This window comes from Gallinula chloropus, assembly GCF_964237585.1.
Source record: "Gallinula chloropus genome assembly, chromosome: 7".
Lineage (NCBI taxonomy): Eukaryota > Metazoa > Chordata > Aves > Gruiformes > Rallidae > Gallinula > Gallinula chloropus.
In genome coordinates, this window is record NC_140092.1 from 6,284,674 (window position 1) to 6,306,828 (window position 22,155).

At 39.4% G+C, this 22,155-nt stretch overlaps 1 protein-coding gene across 3 annotated transcripts in view; it reads right to left on the reverse strand.

Annotated features, from left to right (window-relative positions):
- LDB2 (LIM domain binding 2) overlaps positions 1–22,155 on the reverse strand; it is a gene marked incomplete at both ends in the record, with an annotated part of 220,579 nt that overhangs the window by 129,351 nt on the left and 69,073 nt on the right. For all 3 annotated transcript variants that reach the window (XM_084266994.1, XM_084266993.1, XM_084266995.1), the window contains one exon: positions 11,745–11,847. In XM_084266994.1, coding sequence (XP_084123120.1) covers positions 11,745–11,847 — 103 coding nt within the window. The remainder of the gene's footprint in view (positions 1–11,744; positions 11,848–22,155) is intronic.

Genomic DNA, 22,155 nt, shown 5'->3' on the forward strand with positions numbered 1-22,155 from the left:
TTATCCAGGCTTTGCCTTTCTATTTACTTGAGCACCTTCTCCCCACCGTAAGTTTTTAAGTTGCAAACAAAGTTACATTTCAGGTCATGCACATTTTAGTAAATGAATTTAAACACTTCTCTATAAGACATCCTCTACTTTAATTTTCATTCTAAAACTACCAACCACTTCAATCAATTTAGTTGTGTGTGCATGCATGATGAAGAAAAGCAGAATATTGAATAGAAACAGAGTACAAAGGGCAGATACTCCTTTGTTTTCCAACTTGATAAACATCTTCTTGGTGCAAGGCCACATTATGGTTCAGCATCTCTTTGCCTGGACATTTTTCCTTTTTTTTTTTTCCTTTTTTTTTTTAAATAACCATGACCTAGAGCATCCCTTTGGATTATAGAATTTGATGCATAGCCAGCCATGCATGTGCAACTGTCCCTAAGAGCCAAGCCTCAGCAGAAAAGCTGGTGTGCACACAATCTTGAAACAAAACTAGCTGTCAAATCAAAGCTAATTTGCCACAAAAGAAAGCACTGATCCTCAGTTAGGGAATACCAAACTAGTTTGGAGTTCAGGATTGCTTTAAAAAAATTATAGGGACTTGGCTTTATAAAAGAAAAGTGTATTTTTAATCTCTCTAATCTCATTTAATAACAGCTGAACTGATTTTCCTTAAGACTGAAAGGTGGGGGTGTGGGTGTCAGGTTGGGAGGAACAAATACAGATAATATTGGTCCTTGAGAGTGAAAAAAGCTTTAAAGTCTCTGAACAGCTAAAGAGGGGAGGGAAGCACGAACAGGATACAGCAGGCTGCTGCTATCACATGTGCCACCAAAACCATGTTAGTTTAATGTTCCTTGGTCCAGGGTTTCATTTTACCTCATTTTAGTGAATTAAATCATGTACTACAAAGGAATTTGTATTTGAATGAAAGGAACAAGATTGGTATCAGGATGAAAAGTAATGCCCTATTAATTCAGGTCCAGACATTAAAGACAAAAATAAAATTTAATTACACAGTATTCTAATATTTCTGGACTAGATACAATGTATATAAAAGCCTTTTTCAAAGCCAAATGGAGATGGGAACAGTAATGGATTTTTAAAAGATACAACAAAATGGTCAACATCTTCTTTCAGGCACCCAGTGAACTGCACGGATGATGTTGACTTAAAAGCTGCTGCTGAACAGGCAGCTGTCCACTGGGGCTTCTCTGCACCCATCTTCCACTAAATCCAAACCTGTAAACTTCTAAGATTAGCCCTGGTCACAGGTGAAAGTGAGCTGTTTCAAACTGAACAGTATGAAAAAGGCAACACTTACAATGAAGTGTCTTTTCAAGGCACTGTAGCCAAGGCACAAGCCCCTTTGGTGAAGGAATGCTCTTACAAATGGGCAGTTCATTCTGGAATGGGAGACACATCTTGTCCAATGCTAAGCTGCATGGGATAGCACCCACGAGCAATCAGCTTTTCACAACCAGAGAATGATGATCTACATGTCTTGACTGGGTGACAGCAATGAAACAGACCTACACAGTGAAACCATATGGTTGCAGGTAACTCCATGTGTTGCATTATCTCCTCAGCAGCCCAGGCCACTGCTAGCCTGTACTTTGCCTCTTGGCTTTCCCACACAATGTAAAACCAAGGTACCAACACTCACTTTCTATGACTTGGAGCCAATATCCTTCAGAAAAGAGCATTTCTGTGATACTGGACCTGGATTAGCACTTCTGCCTGTGCAAGAAGAGCTGGGCAGTGAAACAGTATCCTTCTCCAAAACAGGAGACAGGACATTCCCAGTAGGTCAGTGTATTTTTAACTCCACAAAACCAAAGGAATATCACAATTCTCAATCGTTCTGTTTCAAACCAAATTCATATATCTATAACTTGTCCTCTCTGATGGCAACTGTTAATAGTATCTATACATTGCCTGCATTTGTCTTGAAAAACCCTAAACAAATACTCCACTTGTCTAAGAAAACAAGGAGAAAAGACACAAGAAATGTGGTGTCCTGCTTACACTGCTATATGCACCAGAATGAACTTAAAATACTATGGTATAAAACCTGTATGGATCAGAATAGTGGAACAGCAAAATGTCAGCAACATTTTAAAGGTAATATAATTTGGAGTGCAGAATTCAATATGATAAAGAATGATAGCCACTGTGTAATATCTCAGCCTTCTCATACACAGCAGACTTTAAAAAAAAAATTCATGACTACATTAATTCAAGGAAAGTTCCAATGTGGAATTGGGAACAGTATCTCAGTGTCCAGAGTCAGCTTTTGGCTCTATTTCTACTAATCATGGTGCTGCAGCTGACCCAGTTTAAATGTATTTCTATAAGGATTCCATAATTTTTGGTGATGTTGCATATTGTATTCTCCTAAGCCATTTAAAAATACTGCACTACAGTAAATGCCTAGTGCCTAAAAATAAGGTGCATGATGTGGAACAGCACTACTGCATCGCTGAAATACAATGTAAAAATTGTATTAAAGTTTTATTTGTACAGTAAATGTAAACATGCACATTTGTGTAATAAACCCAACGCTGTATTGGGATGCACGTTTGCGTATTTGTCTGTGTTCTACCCGTGTACACATGTCTGTGAGAGTAAATCTGTGGGTAGAGGTCATATTTTACAGCAATTTTTTTCTTATCTGAACTTGCAAAGGATCATCTGCACCCACAAGCCTTGTCCTGCTAGTGTCCCAGGGCTGTGAGGGCTGCGACACCACTACCTGCAGTGGTAAGTGTAAATGCACAATCCAGATTTTTCAAATTATTATGAAGTTATCATATTGATGATACATAAAGCTCCCAAAACCATTAGGATTGATAGTCTGATTCATCTACACCCGAGGATTCAAAAAGGGGAGAAGGAAAGTCTGATGGTCCACTGTCTGGTTATTCAGTGCTCTATAAAAGGCAATTAATTTCTAATATCTTCAGGCAATCTGTATGCTCCAAAGTATCACAGTTTACATTAGTTGGGGGAAAACCTACTATATTAGTTAAATGCCTCTCTTTGCTCTAGAAATGAGATGACAATACAAAAACATGCTCTGCCACAAAGTTTCCCATTTTCCATGTTATTGCTTAGGTCGTTGGTAGAGTGAGGTATTTCACTTCTGAAAAAGAACCTAAATATAATTTAGAAAAAAAAAAAAACTGAAAAATGTGGAAAAATATTTCCTGACTCCTAAGGGAAAGGTACATATAATTTGTTCCAAGTTTGTAACAGGGAAAAGTTGTTTAATATTTTGGTGTATAAAGCTGTTCATTCCCATTACTTCGCATGGATTTCCAGCATTTTATTAACGTTGTCTCCAGCAGAGAGAAAGAACTGAACGCTACATAATTTGGACCAAATGGATGAACAAAAGCCAACCACAACAAAGGCATTATTTGTATTGGGCAGGGAAAAACCCCACAAATCACTGTGATTCTCTCATGTTAATTTTGCCTTTATTCTTCCTGCTCTCTGAATGGACCCTAGGCTCCTATAGTGTATCATCTCCTATTATATTATGATTTCTCCCAAAGAGGGTTTATTGCTTAATCTGTTCACTCAATCTGATTGACTGGGATTTTGGTGTGCCATTGTAATTAGAGACTATATATAATTGTGCAATAGTCACATTAGGAGTTTAGTAGCCCTTTTCTAGGTGCCACTTCATAGATATACGGTCTCCAACATCGATTTCTGTAACATGGTTAGTAACAAGCAGAAGAGATCTGAGATGCCCTCTTGCAATACCTGAAATCTTGTGTTTATTTGCAAGATATTTGGAAAAGAGGTTGATAGAAGAGATAAACCTTTCTGTGAAGTACCTAACTGAGGTTGTGCATGTACATATGTGCATGCACACACACATTGCACGTGGCTGACACTTTACAGTAAAGAAGTCCTGTTGCATTTTAAAGGTATCGATAACTCAGAGGTGCAGAGTTATGCTAACTAACAAGCCTACAGAGGGCAGAGGTGAAGGTCTAATTCATATCTGCTAATCACAAATCAGGAACTAGGAGGAGTTATTCCTTCAGCACCTGCCAGTAATATGGAAAAAAAGAAAAATGCATGTTCTGAAGGAAAGCAGAAGATTCATGGTTGGAGTCTTGCATAGCCAGCAGTATTAGAACAACATTACTCATACTGTTAAAAATGAGAAATAGTAGAGTGGTTTTAATCACAAAAAGTTTAGCACCCAAGATGAGAAAATCATTCTGGGACTTTTTAAAAATAGCTGAGACTGAGCTGAACAGCTGGCACTTGCTTTAGGACCAGCAACTCCAGGGAATCAGGGATGCAGGTCAAACAGAGACCCTTGGCTGGTGGAGGCTCCTCAGCCTCTCCAGGGAACCTGCTCCAGCACCTCATTTTTTTATTGATAGCAATTAATCCCTCAATGTACTTTGTTAATGCAATTTATGGCCTGCACATACATCATCTGCTCATCCTGGATATTGAAACAAACCACGTGCCTTTCCTTCCATAGGTCTTGTTATTATGTCCCAATTCCCACACCCCCACTCCTTTTCCCATGTCTTCTCTTCTGTACACTGACCAACTCTTTTCATTTTTTTCCATTTTTCTTAGTAAGTCTTATTTTCAAGACTCCTGCTTTCCTCTCAACTCTCTCCAGTCAGACCACATATTTCTGTACAAACGCTATCCACAACACACATTCAATACAGACAAAGAAATGGCAATCCCAATCAGTAGGAGGGATACAGCTGGTTCTTCAAAATGCTGGATTCACCAAAGATTGGGACAAAACACACATTATGCATGAAAATGAAGAATCTGTTAAACAGACTTGATAAGATATCTAAAAGCTACAACTATACTGTGATAAAGAAAAAAAAACCACAAAAAAGTTAATAAAAAAATGAAGGCAATAATTAGAAGGGGGAAAAAAGCCACCCTGATCATTATGATAAATATAGAATGTAAAAGTGAAAAGAAAAAAAGGAAAGAGAAAAAAAATATGAAAACATTTTGTAAAAACACATCATGAAACAGAAAATATTTGAGTGAGATGCTGAAGGTGTCAGTGAAATATCCATGGGCTAGAGAAAAAAAGACAGATCTTGAATTTTATTCAAAACTTAATTTAATTTAGAAACAGATAAATTGTTAACATCAATATATAAGAAGCTTTTTTATTGTACTTTTGGAAAGAATGTTGATCATGAGATGAAAAGTTCTTCCTAGTCTGTCAGCATCTATGAAAGCTCTTACATATTAGGAGTGAATGTTTTAAAATTAGCAGTTCTAAGAGTTTCTTTTTCACATTTCTATCTGGTGTTATAAAATAGTAATAAAAAAAAATTACTACTGTTGTGCTGATACTTAAGAAGGGACACTATACAGTCAGATACCCGTATAACATAATACACTTGTTTCATATCAATCCAGACAAAATAGTGAAAAAAATGATACAGGATTTAACTGACAAAGATTGAAGTGAGAGGGATGTAATTAATGCCAGTCAACATGGGTTTATGTAAAATAGGTCTTGTCAAACAAATCTCATTTTACTCATTGATAAGCTTACAGAAGTTTGGGTGATAAAGATAAGTGCATAGGTGTAATACACTTCTGTACCTGCAACGCATTTGACTTACTAGTGCCTTGCTTATATTCTTATTAAAAATTATTAATAGACAGTTTTAATAGAGCATATGTAAAATGGACTTAGAACTCCTTAAACCACCAATTTTAAGAAATAATTATCAATTAGAAATCATTAACTGGGGGGTGGAGGTGCTACTGGTGATCCACAGGCACTTGTGGAACTGCTAGAGCTGATTTTAGCATTTTTTTTTTAATCGATGTTCTGCACTTAAATTTGAAAGTGTTACCAAGAAACTTTGGAAAAAAAACCCTAAACAACCCAAAACTAGAAGAGTGGTATATAAAGACGAAGACCAGGCAGTCACACAGAATAATCTGTCTCACTTACTAAGCTAGGCCAATTTACTGTGTTGTACCTGAATGCTCAAACCGTGTTTAATGACTGGGATTTCTCTGGGAAAAAAAAAAAAGAAGAATAGAAGGAAAAAGAGCGAGCATGTTCCTGGAAATACTACAATCTGTTTCTCTTGGCAAATTTAATTTTCTCTTTAAGAGTTATGTGAGAGAAGCCAGACGGCGGCTTTGTAGAAACCTGGGGTGATAACGCAGCGTGCTAGCCTCTCAAAACCATCTTTCTGACAATAGTTAAGCAAGCGGGTAATGTGTGGGGAACCTTTCCTGCTTATTCCCAAACCATGCTCCCTGCTTGCAAGAAATGCCCACCAGACACAGCTTCCCACCATTAACCCCTGCAGAAGTAATCCAACAAAGTTACTTCTATTGCCAAGGTTATAAATGGGGACAAAGGTAGAATGTATTTGGTGCCACTAATTCACTGTGTGAATTAGTAGAATTTGTAGAAAAGTATAAGATATTCAGGTAACATATGTAATACATGGTAAAGGCACATGGAGAATCATAGATAAACACTTTAAAGCTGTTGATTTCACTGTTTGGCACAAAGTTCACTGTACTCTGAAACTATTTCCCAGAAAAGTCTACTCCTAACTTCATAGTTACCAAAAAAAAAAAATCAAGCAAATAAGAAAAATCAAGCAGGGTTCATGCACCAAACAGAGAAAACGAACAGTAAGTTGCATTGTACATTCCAAACACAAACTGCAATAGCAATTATAACGCAAAATGCATATTCAATTATCAGCTACAGATTCAGAGCAACAATAAAACTGAAATCACTGTATTTTTCTAGGCGTATGCAGAGCAAAAGAGCTCAAGTGGTTCCTTCTGAAATTTCTGCTGTGCAACATTATGCAATGCCATAAAAAACTGGGTGATGGAAGACCGTAAAAAGTGCCTGAAAGTCTCAATACATTCTACATCCATAGGCTTAAATAAATCCACTTTGAGGACTCCATCATACCTACCACACATGAAATTTTTTTACAGCTACAAATGTGATAGCTCATACTTTTGCTTCCTCACAGTATACAGCTCCTTCATGAACAGAAAGCATTTAGTGAACAGAAATGCAGACAAGCTCTAATTTTCTGTACAGTGGCAGCTGCATCCATTATGTGTTAGAGTGTCACTTAGCTCGGAAAGAGTTAACTTTCTAGCTCCTATTCTCTGCAGTGCTGCATAAACACTGCACATTATTCTTACTGAGCATGCTTCATCTTTCCTGTCTCTACAGTCTTGGGCTGTCAATCACCTGTCAGTCCCTACCACATCAGCACAGTGCGCATCACCAGGCTGTCAGCACAGCAGCTGATGAGACTCTGCTAAGAGCTGTCAATCAAACTTGTTTCTCTTATCTGTTCAGGAAATATTTTGTCTCTAAGAAACAAAGAACCTGGGCAACAATGGATCAGAGTCTAGTATTTACTCTTTTACAGGGATAGAAGGCTCTTAACAGGAAACGAATATGTTTTATCCACAACCAGGAAAAAAAATCTACTCCATTAGGCATATTTTCTTTCTTGGTTTTGTTTAAATCGTATTTACTTCTTGACCCAATAAATCAGGGCATAATAAATTGAAGCAAATTTCTTTTTGCTTCTCGGTTTCTGCTGAATATAATTCAGTGCAGTGTAAAAGAGGTAGTATCTCACTGGTTTTAGGAATCTTTCCCTGGCTTCAGGCACTGGAATGTGTAAGCCTTCTCTCCAACTCAGTGTAGCCAAAAAGCCAGACTACAGAGAACAGACATAATTTACACCTTTGTTACATTAAAATATACCTTTATTTTCTTAGTGTTTCTCATTAAAACTCAATTTCAACATAGAATTTAATAACATGAGTAGGGTTCATAGATAATAACAGACCAAAAGAATAGCTGAGGGGTATAAGCAAGCAGGAGAAAAACGTATGTTTTCAGTGGATGTTTGAAAGAAGACAGTATCTCCTTTCTGGAATGCTGTACTGGGGAGGAAGAACTGCAGAATGTAAAGTTCTCACATCTACAGAAACAAAATACCAAAGAAAGACAAAAAGAGCTGCAAAGATGGGCAGGGCAGTGATTTCAGGTCTGACACAGAATCTCTCCGTGAGAAGTTGAGCTGGGCTTTCAAGTACACGTTTATCCAAGGCAGAATAGCCTTCTGCAAAGGTAACTGGTCTAGGTCTAACAAACCTGGCAATCAAATTAATTAGCACTGGTGGATCACTGAACTAACACCTCTACTCTTCCCAGGGCAGAAGTAAGTATCTGTACATGCTGTGCCATACAGATACACAGACACGTTTAAAGCTAGTTTGAGTATCAGCACACAGTGCTGTCTTGTGCCAAGTAAAGTAAACATAACCCAGTGACTTAAAATCCCCACTTTGACCCATATCTATGTTTCCCTACAAATTAAAGAATCTCAGAGCTGATAGCTGAGGAGAAACCCTGCAGGATCAACAGTGAGAGTAGCGAAGGGAAGAAAACCGCTTTTCTCAGTATAGTGAGTGCTGTAAAACATGATAATGTGAAAGGCAGGCCTAAAAATTTCTGGTAATTTTTGGAAATTTTTGGGGTTGTGAAATTAAATAAACAGCCTCACTTTCTGAAACAAAAAAAAAAAAAAAAAGAAAAAGAAAAAAGAAAAGGAAAGAAAGTGAGTTTACAACCCTTACAGCTTCTTGGACAGAACTGTGTATTAAAAGAAATGTGAGGCAAGCAAAAGTAGTAATTTTTCAAATCTTGTAACACATACACAGACAATGATTTACAGGCCTGATTTACCCACTCTGAACATTTGCATTGGGTGTGGGATTGGGGTCTCCACGTAAGAGCAGAGGGCAGAGAGCACCTGATGGGAAAAAAGCTGTGATAGGAAACCCATGGAAAGGAAAAGTTAAAAGCAAGCACGGAAAAGAAGCCCCCAGAGAGGTTTGGGGACTGCAGGCAAGATTGGAAAACAGAAGAGAATATGCAGGTTCCCAACAGCATCCCATAATGCTCTCGGGAGGCTCTGAAGAAGGGACCTGGAGCCAAACACAGTGTTCCTCCTTGTCTCCAGTGGCTTAAGGCAAGATCCGGATAGTCACTGAGAACAAGGAGGGAAAAGGACTGGGAATTGCCATAATCCAGAGAAAAAAATGTGGCCATGGACAATAAAAAACTATTCGTCCTTCTCCCACACAGCCCCCCACAATTTCTTCTGGAATTTGCTCTAGAAGAGAATATTTTTGTTCCCAAAAGAGGGAAACCAGTGCCCAATGGAAAGAAAATGAGGTGCAGCCACAGCCAATGTCAGACATAAGCAAATCTCTCACGGGCTGAAGCAAGACAGAGACAGGCAATTTTGAGCTGAATCCCGGAGCAAAGGCAAGAGGTTGGCGTCTTTCATCACTTTCAACTCTATAAATGACTTCCTAAAGGATCCTTATTTCTCTTTTCTAGGGCCTAATCTTGGTTCCCTCCATTTCAGCTTCTGCCTGCAACAATAAGAACGATTTGTCTTTTCTCTTCCTTCTCAGGGAGCTCCATTGCTTTAATGCCTACTCGCTACCAAAGAGTGTGCACGCTGGGCGAGGAGGCAGGTATCTTGCTGGAGACAGCATGGATGAAGACCAGGCACTTCCATCTCATCTCTTCCAAAACTGCATGCCTGGTGCTGCCACTGCCCAGCATAATGTGGCTCACCTAAGAGGAGCCCCAGGGCACAATGGCCAACAATTTCACTGACTATTTGGAATAAAAGAACTGGGTGGTATTATAGTCTTTGGGAGATACCAAGGACCCTCTAGAAGCATTACAGTGCATGTGCATGACTTGGATGGACAAAGAGGAGACCTCGATCAGGTCTCTGTGCTCAGCTACAGCCTGCTACAGGTAGAAGTGATTTTCTGCTAATGGTCACACCCAAAGGAGAGCAGACTGTTCTCACCTCCTGGACACGTTTTTGGACACAAACTTCCCTGGTAGGGAGAGAGGTTCTCTCTCTCTTAGCACACAATGTCCACTTTGCACCCTTCCCCAAGGTAGAAGGTGTCCCTGAGCAGGGACTTTGACAACTTGGCACCCCCAAGGCTGCTCTCAGAGCCTACTCAGATGGCAATGGAAGTCCAGGACTGAAACAGCTCAAGCATGCCGTTTAGAGTATTGCTAAACAGGAATACTGCTCGTGTCAGAAAGAATCACTAATACTGTGCTTCAGAATTTCATAAATATTTACTAACAAAGGAAAGGAAGTGTGAATTAACAGGAGCCCTATATGTCGAGCTTTAATTCCAGATGCTGAGAATGACAACCCCAAAAACAACAACAGTTTAGAGAGAGGTCAGAAATTAAATCCAGTGGGGAAATCCTGTATACTAGTGGCTTTTAGAAACATGTCCATTGTAATTTGATCTTTCAATTGCACTTATCAATGCTAAGAATCACAGTCTTGCCCTGTACCAAACTGTCCCAGTTACAGAGAGCACAACCATTATCAAGGTTTTGCGACAACAGGAATATTTTACTCTTTGACAAATTCTTTCATATGCAGCACTGTTTTCCAGAAACACAACTCCCTCTGATCTAACTGGACATTAATTGCTTTTTTGCTGATGTATCTGTGCCTTCTGGACTGATAACACAACTAGCAAATCTGATATCTGACAAGTTGACTCAACCTAATCAGGACAGATCAGCTGTTACCGACGTTGCTATAGGCTGTAATTTGAGGACCTTTACAGAGTTATCACTTGCCTTGAAAGGCAAGAAACTGTAATTCTGTCAACACTAATCCCAGAATGTGCGTTCAAAGTGGCTGTTATTTTTTTTTCTCCAGGAGAAGGTAACACTTGTCAAATAAATACCTGAGATAATTGATAAAAGGAATTAGAAGTATGTGAGTGATATGCTGACAATCAGTCACTCTCACAAGAAAGAACCTTGCAAGATTCAGAACATTAAGCAGAGAGCACAAGCTGTCACCGTGAAGCAGGGGTCACTCTGAATGGAGTGAAACAATTGGCAATGCAGTTTTTCAGTGTTTACTTATCTCTCTGTTGCTTAGTGCTAAAGCTGAGTGAATTATTCACTTCAAACAATTTGTTCTATGAATTTTGCCCCTTTTTCCTGCTCAGTGTATGTGGGCAATGGATACCAATGCCATCAGATTTATTCACTGCTTCACTTTTATTCAAGCTTGCATTTAGCATTTGATTGAGCGTATTGTAGACTTCCACTGCTGTTCTGACAATATCCAGGGCAGGTCCTTAATGTGTGCAAACAGCACAGATCCACACAGCAGATGGGATAATGATTATCTACACCAGCAAGAATATAGTTTTTGGTTGGTTTTATTGTTTGGTTTTTTTCCCCTGATCTCTGAATCCAGAAGTTTGTACTGAAAATTCCTATAAAGTTCCCTTTCTGTTACCAGTTTTGCCCACAAGACTCAACACTTGAATATTTGTGGAAACCAAGTTAACAAAGAGTGCAAGCACAGCCAAAGCAAATTAATTAAAAAATTCCAAAGAGTATATTGTATTATTTGCCCTGCTCCACTAGGAAATAATTTATTTTCAAGTAATAAAATTCACAGGGAAAAAAAAATAAGAAAAAGATTCCCAACTCATGTGATTCTTGAGTGGAACTTGATGGTCACTGCATACAAACAAGTGACTTTGTCACTGACAGGGTTGCACGTGTCTCTTACAGATAAACCATGTTAAGAAACTGAGGTTTGAAATTAGAACAAAAAAAATATATCTCTTACTGTATCGCTTTGGTCCATCTTCCAAACAAAATGAAAGGGTTAAGGTTGCATCATCTTCAAAAAATTCAGTTGCAAAGGCATCCCACCAGAGGTTGTCACTATCCTAGGAAGCAACAGATCATTCACTTAACAGGAGACAAAATGAAAATATGTTCATCCCTTGTAAAAGAAATTCAACAGAATCACACATAGTTTGTGCTGCTTCATCTGTGATTTTGGGGGGTAAATGTCTATATGTTATTTCAAACTAATTTTCCTAGCTAGGGTTCTAGTTCTAATTTAAGAAAAAAGCTAAAATGTTTAGTTCATTATACAAAAAACCCTTCATTCTATCAAGCACAATAAATATATAAAAACTTTTGTTCTCTTAAACACACCTTTCTTTAAATGTTAAAAATGGGTTTATAAATTGGATGTAAATAAAGTTATTACTACTTTTTCCCCCCTTTTCTGGGCTGTGTATCTTAAATGCTTTATCGTAATAATGAAAAAAAAACCCCTCAGTGCTTAATTCTATAATGCTACATAACCCAATTATCAGCATGAGTTGACAAGAAAGTTATTTAGAAACTATATATAATAGCCATTCCACTCCGATGCATTTATTATAAATACAATGCTACTGCAGGTTAATTAAATACCAGCTAGTTACTTCAATGTAATTGTTGTGAGAAATCTTTACTTTTCAGTGCGATATGTGAAGTTAAAACAATGTTTTAAGATGACCTTACAGTAATACACATGGCTGGAACATGGCAATTATTAACAGCCTATATAACGTAAAGCATATACCAACACGCTACTGCAGGTGGTCTGCTGGCTTTGATCACAAAACCAGGCATTTTCAGACCTGGGTGGCCAAGCACAGGCACCCAAGCTCCCATGTCTAGTGCCTGTGCAAACGGTCCAGCTCACAAGGGCTTTCACAGAAGTCAGGCAACAGCAGAATCCACCCACTGGTTCGTGCAAAAGCTATGGATGTATTTAATAGCTGGATTTTAAACGTTTGTTGCGTTCTCTTTGCTCCTTTCAGGCCCTGAGGTTTGAATCACTTGCAGCACACAGGATGAGCAACAGAGCTGGAAATACCCTGCTGAAGCTGCCCCCCCCACCCCCAGTCGCACCCCTCAGGGCCGCTCTATCCCATTCACGGCAGCTGCCTCCCAGCGTACGAGGCTGGGTTCATCCAGCGTGGTGAGTGCCGAGTACCTCTTAATGACTGTGCAATATGTAACGAAGCCAGGAAACATTTGTTACCTTCACAGGAAAAAAAACCCCAGAGATAAATGCTGATGTAAGGCAAAACACGCATCTATCATACTCGCTACATGTACACATGCAGAGAAATAACTCTCTGGGTTTTTTAGTTCTGCTCCTGTTTTTCCTGAAGGCATCACTATTGGATTTTGCTCCAAACTGCTGACCAGGGTATCTTTCCTGCCTCACAACTTCACTTTGCTTTTTACCAAGCATCCAACGAAGAAACGGGAAGGACAGGTATTAGCATCCCAGCTCCTACCAGAGACCCCCAGGAAACTTCCTGGCTGGGTCAGAGCCTCTTCCTTGCTAGGGCTCATCCCACTTGGCAGCAGCAGGACAATGAGCAGCACAGCGCTGTGGTACTCGCTCAAAATTCAGTCACACAAAGAAGTATCAATACCATCTCCACATCTCAGAAATCTGTTGTCACTGACAACTGCTCTTTCCTCTTTGCTGGTGTGAACCTGATGAGGGTTTCCATGTACAAACATCACTGCACTGACTGCTGGAGTAGCCGCAGTGTTAAGTACAGAATATATACATAGGTAGGTGCTCAAAAGAAACCCAGCACATACTCTTCACCCAGAACAACCTGGTGGGTGACATTACAAGCCCATATCAGAGTCTATTCTGCAATAAGTAATTACAAGCTACCAAGCTCTGCCATTTGCCAAAAGAGAGGCTGCAGCATCACTTAACTGGGATCTTTCAGCCACACTTCTCATGGGGAAGGAAAAGAGGAGGAAAGGATTGAAGCAATGTCACACACCATGTTTGCAGGTCTTGTTAACTCAGTAGTTGTGTATAACTGGAGCTACTCATGCAGCATAAAAGGACACAGGAGGCAAAAGGGGAACGTCATATAGTTGGGATGCAAATGCAAATGAGTATGACAGGGAAGACCAGGGAAAGTGCAGGGCCTCACCTCAAAACCACACATATTTGCACTCAGTCTTGCTTCCAAGAAGTCTGAAGGCAAGGAAAATGTGGAGACGGAATTACTGTGGATTCCCTCACGGACAGATGTAATATCCAGACTCTGTCACAGTTTGAATACTGTCCAAGGTCTTTATCTTATGTTTTGCATATTTTATGTCAGGGAGAAAGAAAAACAGAAAATGCACCACCCCACTACCACCCCCCCACAAAAAAAAAAAATAAAACACCCACCAAAAATCCCCAAACCTTCATAGAACATATAAATCCTCTGTTAAGATTGGATATGCTCTGCTGATCAATTCCCTGCTCCACCCTTGTCACAGGTGGGCCCAACTACTCTCAGCCAAACGGTGAACAAAACCAAATGAGGTGTCCCCTAGCCAAGCTGAGAAAGGATCCAGTTATTATGGAAAAAAAAGAATAATAAAATCACCCCCTTTTTCTTGCAAAGAGGGGATGGTGAAGGCAAGGCTGCCCCCAGGCATCTTTAACTTATGCTCTGACAGGTTACGGGGGATTTTGCCAGAGTAATTATTTTTCTATTCAACAATAATGAGAAATTACCATGGCAACCCCCCTTTCACGTAGTGCACTCACACGCTCAAACATTGAAATAATGGCCTAAACATAACAAAAAAAAAATTTAATACTTTAAAAATATTTTATATTAAAATAAACTTAAGGGATGGGTCAAAGGGGAGAAGAGGGCAGAGACAGCCGACGAGGTGGGTCAGAAGTGAAGATGCCGTGCTGCTGTAGCCAGCTACTCAAGCAGCAAAACGTCTTCTTGCCACAACTGTCATTGTTCCCTCCGATTCCTTCCACCCCTGGTATTATTTGTAATTTGAAGCATGGCTCAAGCCTGAATAGGGTCTCCAAGTAAATGGAATCCTAGGGTTTCTATATTTTTTCCTGACTCTGATTTCTTTGGCAAATGTAATCAGATTTTAAGTACAATGATGTTCTTTTTCCCCTTCCATCTAATAGTCCCACATGTTCACTGTGTGATCTGAGAGTCAAGCTGGGTTCTTCTTTACACCTTACACACTTACATGATTAAGAGTCTGCAAGCCAAATGAGGCTTTTCTACTTGCCTGTGATGGTGATTGCTGAACCAAAATAGATCTTGCAACTGGAATATAAGGCCAACTGAGCCTATGGCATTTTCTCCAAATTCCTTTATTTTTGTTTAATGACTTGGAAGGCAGAATGGATTTCATGTAAAAAGTCAGTACATGAAACAGTGCTCAAGAGAGGATGCAGATACCTTGCAGGACAGAACTGGAATTCAAAACGATTTTGATAGATTGCAGAAATGATCTGAAGTGAAGATGAAATTCAATAAAGTGACAAAAGCACAAACACAAAATGGGGAACAACTGGCTAAGCAGTACTGTAGAAAGTGGTCCAGATCATAAAGCAAATATGTCAGCAATCTGTTGCTCTTGCAAAACATGGAAATGTCTTGGATATAATTCCCTTCCACTCCAACAAGCACATCTATGGAAAGACTTCAAGTGGAATAGTCCATCCACTTCTGGAGTACTGTGGCCAGGTCTGGGCCAACCACTCTTAAAGAAATTAGCTGAGGACAGGAGTGAGTCTAAAGACACAACTAGACAAACACACCGATCCCAAAAGACTCATAGGAAGCAAGACAGAAGGACCTAGCTGTGTTCAGTGTAAGACAGAAGCAGCTCACAGGGAACATGATAAGAGCTTTCGACCATATGAAAAGATTGCTATAAAGAGCGATCACTTGTCCTTGGTGGCTAACAAGGATAGGATAAGTAATAATCAGCTCAGTTCACTGCCATCATGGGTTAAGTGGTTTAATTCCCTTTTGCAGATTTCTAGTCTAGGGTTTTGCAGAAGGGAAGGAGCCCCAGAGCATGGCTGCAGAGGTGGATGCTGCGCGGCTGCAGAGGTCCTGCACCCACCGTGGCAGCTCCACAGCTCGTACCCAGCAAGAAACAGGCTTTCCTTTCCTCCCTGGCATTGCTTTTGGCTGCACACATCTAGCAGGTGTACATAGTATATTAAAAAGAGAGTCATGGAAACAAATAAACGTGATTCCGAATACACACAGGAAACACATCTGCTCTGAAACAGGACTTTTTTTTTTATATAATCACTTTTCAGGGAAGAAATGATTTTTAAACATCAACCTATGTGGCTTGGCATTGGACAAGGCAAAAATAAAAAGAGATAGTGCCCTTGGGAGCTTACATTTTTCTTCTGGCACTTGCAACCCTTCCCTATTGACACTTACTATTTTCAGAACTCTATACGTCCACACTCCTGTTGGCAACATACGCGCTTCTCATATTCTTTCAAGTTAATGCTGTGCAAGGAAACTGCTGTCTCCCCAAGGAGAGAATGGTATTCCTCCCTTCCGCCCCTTCCCAGCAAATCAAACTGCACTTGAGCTTTTAAAACGCAGTTCAAGATAAGATTTTGCCATTAAACACACCTGTAAAAACTGCACAGCCCTTACAAATTATGAAACTCACAAGATAAGTATCATAAAAAAACTCTGACACTAATGTTTATACTCAGAGCGCATTGACAGACCATTAAAAATAAAATGCCTGAATACCAGAAAGCAATAACTTTCCCCATTAGCTTTAAATTAGACGGGTCTCGAGTCTACCCAACATATTTAAAGTTCTGATATAAATTTCACAGAAGCAACAAATTAAAAAGGATCCATATATCTTAATTTTAAACATTTGAAGACTGATCTGTAGGTCTAGCCCTGCAGTGCACACTTTTTATGATCTGGCAGAGGGGTTTTTTTGCTATTTATATAAATTCTATATGGAATATTGATATTCTGAGTCTTAAATTGATTTTCATGGGAACAGTATGAACAGCATGAAAGCGTGGAATACTCATATACAGTATGTAGGTGAGAAACCCATATAGTCAAATAGCTGTCTATTATCCTACACATACAAGAAGATGCACACCTATCTTACATCCAGAGTGTCTTTGCTAGCAATATGCAGTACCCTGCACAGTTATTAACAGCACCTGAAAAAGAGGACCAATCTGGTTGTCCGGGGCTGGTTTGTACAGACCATTCCCACTGCCTTTGCATTTGTTATTCTAGCTCATTTCTTTTACCTTACCCATAAAGCCTGTTTTACAAAGAATTAAACGTACCTTTAGCCTTGCAACTAGTGGTACCTTGCAGAACCTCCAGCTCCCCTCCCCCTGCCAAGAATGCCCGGCTCTATTCCTTCCATTTGTTATTTCACATATATTCACAGCTCTAATGGTGTTGCTTGCTTTTATTTCACTTACTAGCGTGGCTGGATGCCATCTCTCAAACAATGTGTAGTAAAACTGGCAGAAAGATTTTAAGACTTGGCTTTGGGCGCAAAGTAGTTTTCTGTTCCATTATATACTTGCAACGTCTTTCCAAAACTCTGCTCAATGCCCAAAACGTATCAGTTTCTTCAGCTTACTTAATAATTAATTAAATTATTGTTTACATTCCACTTTGGAACTTATCTTCAGTGAAGAAACAACTCCAAGTTTCTGTTTTATTGAAAAGGCAGGATATAGCCCTGCAACAAATCCCCACAGCCATACTGCCTCAGAGAGACTGGCTCGGGTGCAAAACGGGGGCAACGTCTCTCGTCCTCATGTAAATCTGGAGTAACTTTCAGAATCCAGTGGAATTAGAGGGACAAGATCGTAACAAAAGCTACTCTTACAGATTCACTGAAAAGTCTTAATATATCAAGGATCCTATTTTTATTACCTATAAACCACAACACTATAAGGCAGCAGAATTATGGGGAAGGGAGGAAGCAGTAATGACTCATTTTCTGAATGGGGAACTATGAAAATCAATAATTTTATTTCAGATAAAAATGGGAGAAACAAAAGAAGGAAAGAGAGAGGCTTTGCAGAATATGCAAATTGACTCATGCCATTTTCTTGTCATACTCTGAACCCAGGGATGTGGGAATCAGCATCACTACAGCAATATTGCGCTGTACTGGCCTTACAGCCCAGCTTTGCAGATGCACTGCTTTCAGACAGTGACACGTAGATCCTCAAATAGCAAGTACATACTGGGCATCTACACCATGGGTTCAGATTACATGAAACATGCTGCCACTGATATGAAGAGAAGTATTTTTCTTATATTTAGAAGGATGGTTGACCTCTTCCTTGTCCTTTGGCCACTAACATATGCAAATAAGAGACTTTGTTAGAGTAGTTGTGGCAACTGCTCGCTAGGCTGGCAAATAGCAAGAGTAGTCTACACACAGCTATAAAAGTATAGTTACTCCATTACATCAAAGCCACTCATTTTTTTTCCATCTACACAGATGCTATGTGTATATCAAGTTAGATATCCTTTTAAAATTGGAGTGCTTAAAATTACAGAGATTTTCTAACTTAAGTCATCAGAAAAGGATAAGACAGAGAACAATCTGGTTCAGTCTAATAACAGAATCAAAGAAGAATGCATGGTCTCAAACCTACTATTTGTCATTGTTTAAATTTTACTGCAGCTTCTGGACAAAAGAGAAATGAATCTTTAAATAATCACTCTGTGTATGCTTCACTATTCAACTCCAGCATTGTAAGCAGTAAAGACCAGAAAGGGTTAAATTTATGAAACATGTCATTTCACCTGCTTCTTTAGTTTGAATTCATTATTTCCAATCCTGGAACTTGTGCACGAGAAGGGATAGGAGAAACAAAAGGGCGGAAAAGAGCAATGAACCTGGGAACAAGACACATTCCACTGCCTATTCCTTATAGTCATCACAGTATCATCCACAATATTTCATAGCAATATTATCAATAACTAGCAGAAGATGCTCTTATGTTCTTTTTAAGTATATGGGATTAAGACTGCACTTGGTCTCTATGAATGAAACCTATATAGTGGCTGTGTGAACAAAAAACCCCCCAGGCATTAATAGCTAAACCATGCACAGTTATTAACAGAAATAGACACTTCCACTCAGCATAGTGTCCATTTGGACTTGGTATAAATATAGTGTAAAGTCCACATTCAAAGTTGATTTAAATTTGAGCCCACTTCTCAATAGGCATGGGGATTTCTCTAGCTGGCTGAACAGTAATGGATTACCTTAGTAGTATTCTCCATCCATGATCATCACAGACAAATCACAGACTTGAGTTCTGTGTTTATCAAAAATGAACTATGGTTATACTTCTCTATTCTGCCACAGAATACCCCACAGCCTCAGCCTTTGAGAATGGTTTATAGAGATGGAATATTAAGTGTGCCTATTATCTATTGTACTACTGTCATTCACATGAATGTTCTTATTTTATTCTGACATTTTGACCTGGTTTCTTTTTTACCTTGTTTACTTCCATCTGTATGAGTAAATGGAAGCTACTATGCCATCTATCCCAATGAAAAGGCAATAACTAGTATTGCTATCAGTGAATATAGAGCATCAAACATCATATGTCACTAGGGCACAGAAAAAAAGTCATATTCCCAGTAACATTAGTAAAAGAGTCTCTTCGGGTCTAGATACCCAAATGCACTAACTCCCAAAGCTCTAAAACTTAGCGAACACAAATGCCTTTATCAGCTATTACAGTGAAAGTAAAATTATTACTGACAACATTCAAATACTACAATGGGAACAGGATGAAGACAGTCCTTGACAGCTCCATTTCATACTGGACTCTCACCATCCCTTTGTTTACTTAAGCCTTAGGAACGCACCATGCAAAGTGGAGACAAATACAAAGCTGGGACCTTACAAGGTCCCTGCCTCTGAAAAGCTACAGTCTAAGCTGCAATATAACAGACTGTATTTTGAGAGGTAAGAAACAGTTCTTTGGCTGCGTTAAGGAAACATACTGCTTCTATCTCTTCTGTCTTCTTGTGCAAATCTAGTGCTTCAGGTAGGGAAGGGAAAGCCAGACAAACAGTCCTTCTATGCTACGTTCCAGTCGATTGGAGAAGTATCAGAGGGTGATAAGGATAAGCAATGCAGCAATGAAGAGTTGATTTTATCATAAATGAAGATTATACGGGTTGAAAAGACTTACAGGTGAGGAGATGCATCTCCACCTGACACACACTCTCTACCCTACAGGACTCTGACAAAACTTTTCCAAGACTCGGCAAAAGACTTTTAAAATTAAGGATATGCTTAAATGCTTTGCTGGACTGGGATGCAAGTATGCATTAGTTAGCAAGTCAAATTAATTAAAGATTATGACTTTGCATTAAGTTTTACAAACCAGGTAAGAACATATCACAAAGTTAGACAGCTCTGTCTAACCAAAGAGCTGTTATATCTTGGGAAAACACATGAACTGGAAAGGATTGATATATCGTACCTCCTATCTCCTTTAACGGACAGGTAATCTCATGCACAAAGCTTAATTTAGCAATAACTAGTTAGAAAAGGAGAAAACATTTAAGAGAGAAGTGGTCGCATCCAGAGGTTGGTGGAGCCATTGCTCCAAGTCCAGATGGAAGATGGTGACAAGCAGAGTTCCTCGAGGGTCTGTGCCAGGACTGGTGCTGTTTAATATATTTATTAATGATATTGACAGTGGTATTGAGTGCACCCTCAGCAAGTTTTCTGATGACACCAAGTTGAGTGGTGAAGTTAATGTGCCAGAGGGATGGGATGCCATCTACAGAGACCTGGACAGGCTGGAGAAGTGAACCCAGGTGAACCTCATGAGGTTCAACAAAGCCAAGTGCAGGGTCCTGCACCTGGATTGGAACAATCCCTGCTATCCATAGACCTTAGGAGATGGTGTGCTTGAAAGCAGCCCCGAAGAAAAGGACTTGGGGGTACTCGTGGATGAGAAGCTACACATGAGCCACCAATGTGCATCTGCAGCCCAGAAGGCCAACAGCATCCTGGGCTGCATAAAAAGAAGTACAACCAGCAGATCAAGAGAGGAACACTTTGTCCAGCTTTTGAGCTCCCAACACAAGAAGGACATGGAGCAGTTGGAGTATGTCCAGAGGAGTGCCACAAAAACCATCAAAGGGCTGGAGGACCTCTCCTATAAAGACAGGCTAAGAGATTTGGACTCGTGCAGCTTGGAGAAGAGAAGGCTTCCAATACCTGAAAGGCGCCTATGAAAGCTATGGAAGAAATGTTCACAAGGGCATGTAGCAGTAGGACAAGGGATAACAGTTTTAAACTCAAAGAGATTTTGGTTGGATATTAGGAAAAAGTTCTTCAGTCTGAGAGTGGTAGATCACTGGAACAGGTTGCCCAAAGAAGTAGTGGAGGCCCCATCCCTAGAGATATTCAAAGTCAGGCTTGATGGGGCTCCGGGCAGCTCTGAGTGAAGATGTCCCTTGCTTACTGCAGGGTGGTTAAATTAGATGACCTCTAAAGATCCCTTCCAACCTTACACATTCTAGGATTCTGTGATTGTTTAAGAAATCCCTCCCTTTTGTTACTGTTTACAAGCATATCTGCACTATAAATTATATATTGTTATCTGCATTTAAATGCATAATAATACAACAGTGTTCAGGCATCACCCAAAGAAATTGTGAAGGCGCTATACAATTCCAGAGAGTGCAGAGAAGCAAATCTTATGGCACTTTACAGAAATTCTGCCAAGAAGCAATGGTAAATCACAAAATCAAGTTCTTTGTTATATGTTAACAATGTACTCTATCTTGGCTGTGTAAACAATGCATATTCTTTAAGCAAAAAACCATTGTGGGAATCTGGAGGAATTAACAAATAATTTCCTAAGATATATATATATTTATTCACCTAAAATTATGTCCCTTAAAGGTTCATTCACATTTTTTATTTGACTCATCTCAGAAGCCCTATTCTTACGATTTTTTTGAAGGATTACTTCTTTAGTATAGCAAAAATACCTTTCAAGTTAATTCCTATGTACATTTTATACTTACTAGGATTAGTAATCACAGCCATTTTTACCAAGTGGCAATGTCACTCTATCCACAAATATTATCCTTCCTAAAATGCGTTTCAGAATCTAAACTCTACTTAGGAAAGAAAGAAGAAAAAAAGTAGGGCTGGAGTATTAAGTTCTTATTTTAGGCTCTGTATTTTAGACTCCACTTACTTGATCCTGTTTTCAAAACTGAATCATAATTAGTATCATCCATAGCAGCCATTTGGGCCGCCGCTTAGCTGAAGTTGCCAGATGCTCAGGTTTTTCAAAATAATACAAGTACATT